Consider the following 2881-nt stretch of genomic DNA (forward strand, 5'->3'; position numbering starts at 1 on the left):
TTTTTTTTGTTATGATTTTTTTTTTTGGATTTTAGTATTTTAGGTCAATTTAAACCCTTATTTGGTTGATATTAGAATGAGTTTTTGGGTAAATAATATTCTTTGAACGTATCATTTATTTCTTTATTTTTTTAATATTCTTTTGAATCAATAGATTTTACAAAGTTATTTTTAACATTCGTATTTAAATTAACGAAATCAATTCGGTCCATAAGTTACCTAATATATAGTTACTCTTGAACTATTAATATTTTCAGTTGTCAATCATTTGATCACTTTACTTTACATCGCACTTCCTTTATTGCACATGATATGCCATGCAAAATATTAATAATTAATGATTAAAAAAGTCAAAGAACTAAAAAAAGGTCTTCTTTATGCCTCGTCACCTTTGCACTAATTTTTTTTTTTTATTTATTTATTTTCATCCACTTATCGAACCATGTCTCTATATCTATATATATCCAATGAGAAGATGATAATGAATCACATCATTGCAATGGGGAGCAAGAGCAGATCAGCAGCCTTCTTTTATTTCTTCCTCCTCTTTCTTTTTGCGTCACTACCATGCTGGAAACCGGCCTCCGCCGCCGCTTCTCCCAAGCGATGGGCGGCGGCCAGCAACGAGACAGAGGGCGGTGGTCGCCGATGCAGCTCAGTGGAGGAGGACTTGGAGGAGTTTCAATTCGATTCAGAGATCAACAGAAGACTCCTCGCCGGAAGTGGCTTCTCCGATGTCGGTCATGCAGCTCTAAATGCAAATAAGGCGGCCTGTAGTACTAACGGTGGCAAAGCGTACCAGTGTGGTGCGCGCTCCGGCAATAAACCATCCCCGCGGTCCTGCGGCCAGAATTTGTACCGTTGTCCTCACAAATGATGATCCTAATTCCTCCAGCCGGCGCTGCATTAGTTGATGGAGAACCCCGGCGCCGTAAATTATAGATCATCCATGAATTAATAATTTAATTTGCCTGCATGTGTGATTGTGTGCGTGTCTTAATTCTACGTAGGACGTTCTTGAAACTAAACTATTCGGTATTGTGTTATGTGATCAATATTAATTAAATGTGTACTGATCGTTCATCTTCAATGATCAATCGACGTGTGTTTTCTATTCTATTTTGCTGTTGTATTATATTTATTTTCTTTTATGGCCTTATGGGTATGATCTGAGCTAATTAAAGAGCGGCTAGCTTTTCAACATATAAAATATATATGTTGAAGAAAAATGACTTTGGTACCGACATAAATAAAAAAAAAAAATAATAATAATCTCAATTATTCATATTAATTATTTCTGACGAGGAATCCTGTTCCATAGAATTTTTTCATCAATTCTAAGGTAAATCGAAAAATACACGCGACGGTCAACTCAAAAGCTCAGCATCCTTTGATTACATTTTTTATTTGGAGGAAAATTTTTTATAAATACGTCATAATTAGGGTTCGAACCGTAGGTGTCCGAATGATAATCTGAATATCTTACCGCGATACCATGACCCCAAGGACGACACCGACAGAAATAAGCTTAGCTTTTAAAAAAAACTTAGTTAAGTACCTAGCTTAAAAAAAATTCATAAAAACTTAGCTTTAAAAAGATTTTGATAAACACTTAGCTTTTAAAAATATTAAAAAAACTTAGCTAAGTAAAAGATTTCTTTGAAAAATACTTTATCAAATATTTAGTTTTTGTCTTTTCAAAAATAATTTATTTTTCTTTTCAAAAATAGTTTTAAAATTAAACTTCCTCTTTCACTTCCCCTTAATTAATACAAAAAAAATTAGTAATTTTGGTTTGGTAATCCTAGAGTCCAAGCATGTAAATCAAAAATATAAAGGTTATTATTTATTTTCCTGATTTTCCATCTCACTAATTCTATGTTATCAAACATGTTCAACTTATAAGTCTATATGAGACGGAGTTAAGTTGATTTTATCTTTAACTTTAAAAAAATATTTATGATCTTGAAGTATATTTCGAAAATAATTTAAGTTAAATTTAGATTTTGACAATACTAAAATTGAGATTTTAAAATATAATTTTGAAATATAATTAAAATTTGAAGATTAAGATTTTGTAAATTAATTATATTTGTGTAATTGATTATAATTTTAAAATTAATTAGATTTTGAAATTAATTAAGCTTTTGAAATTAATTATGATTAGAAATTAATTATGATTTTATAAATAATTAAGTTAACTTAATTGAATTAATTTTAATTAATTTGGGTTTGGTTAACTACTTTAAACCTGCGTTCATCTCACCCTTTTCTAGATTTTCAATCAGGAAACCTTAATAGTTTTATGAGATGGTTAATTTAATCTTCAATTTAAATTTCAATCTAAGGATTGATTTACAATTGAGTTAAACTAAAGTTTAAGTTTTATAGTTAGTCAATTAAATATTTATTTCAATGATTGACTTTCAGACTGTGGTGAGACACTAGGCTTTCTTGGGTATGAGATCATTCACCACTTCTATACAAAGTCTTTCAAAGAAATTGGATATTTAATTTTCTTTCTGAAACTCCTTGGTCTAACTAATCAAGTGTGAATCAAGCCTAGGTCCTTATCTACCCTAGTTTAAGCATGTATAGTAAAAGTAGCAAAGCAAATATCAAACAATTCTATCTTATGATAAAGATGGTCTTTTTGTTGGCTCCCCCTGCATCATAACCTCGATAGAGTCTATCAAGTAGTGGATTTGATCCTTGGGGATCCAATATTGACCAAGTCCAACTTGATTAATCAAGTTTGACTTGGGGACTCATGATTGGACTAATATATTTGTTCTATTTACAAGTGATAAGTAAGATCTGTATTTTTGTTTAGCCTTAAATCCAAGTCCGGATCGGTTGTAAGCGGTTCTTTGTTTTCCAA

At 30.8% G+C, this 2881-nt stretch overlaps 1 protein-coding gene across 1 annotated transcript; it reads left to right on the forward strand.

The window, feature by feature from the left end:
• Nucleotides 1-499: 499 nt before the first annotated feature.
• Nucleotides 500-877, forward strand: LOC122048406 (protein RALF-like 1). The gene has a single exon (XM_042609976.1). The coding sequence runs from the start codon at nucleotides 500-502 to the stop codon at nucleotides 875-877; it is 378 nt and encodes a 125-aa protein (XP_042465910.1).
• The last annotated feature ends 2004 nt before the right edge of the window (nucleotides 878-2881 follow it).

Source organism: Zingiber officinale, chromosome 2B, assembly GCF_018446385.1.
Source record: "Zingiber officinale cultivar Zhangliang chromosome 2B, Zo_v1.1, whole genome shotgun sequence".
In the NCBI taxonomy this organism is placed as follows: Eukaryota; Viridiplantae; Streptophyta; class Magnoliopsida; order Zingiberales; family Zingiberaceae; genus Zingiber; species Zingiber officinale.

What these genes read in the sequence shown, in the direction of transcription:
- LOC122048406 (XM_042609976.1), top strand. Translation starts at nt 500, where the DNA reads ATGGGGAGCAAGAGCAGATCAGCAGCCTTCTTTTATTTCTTCCTCCTC.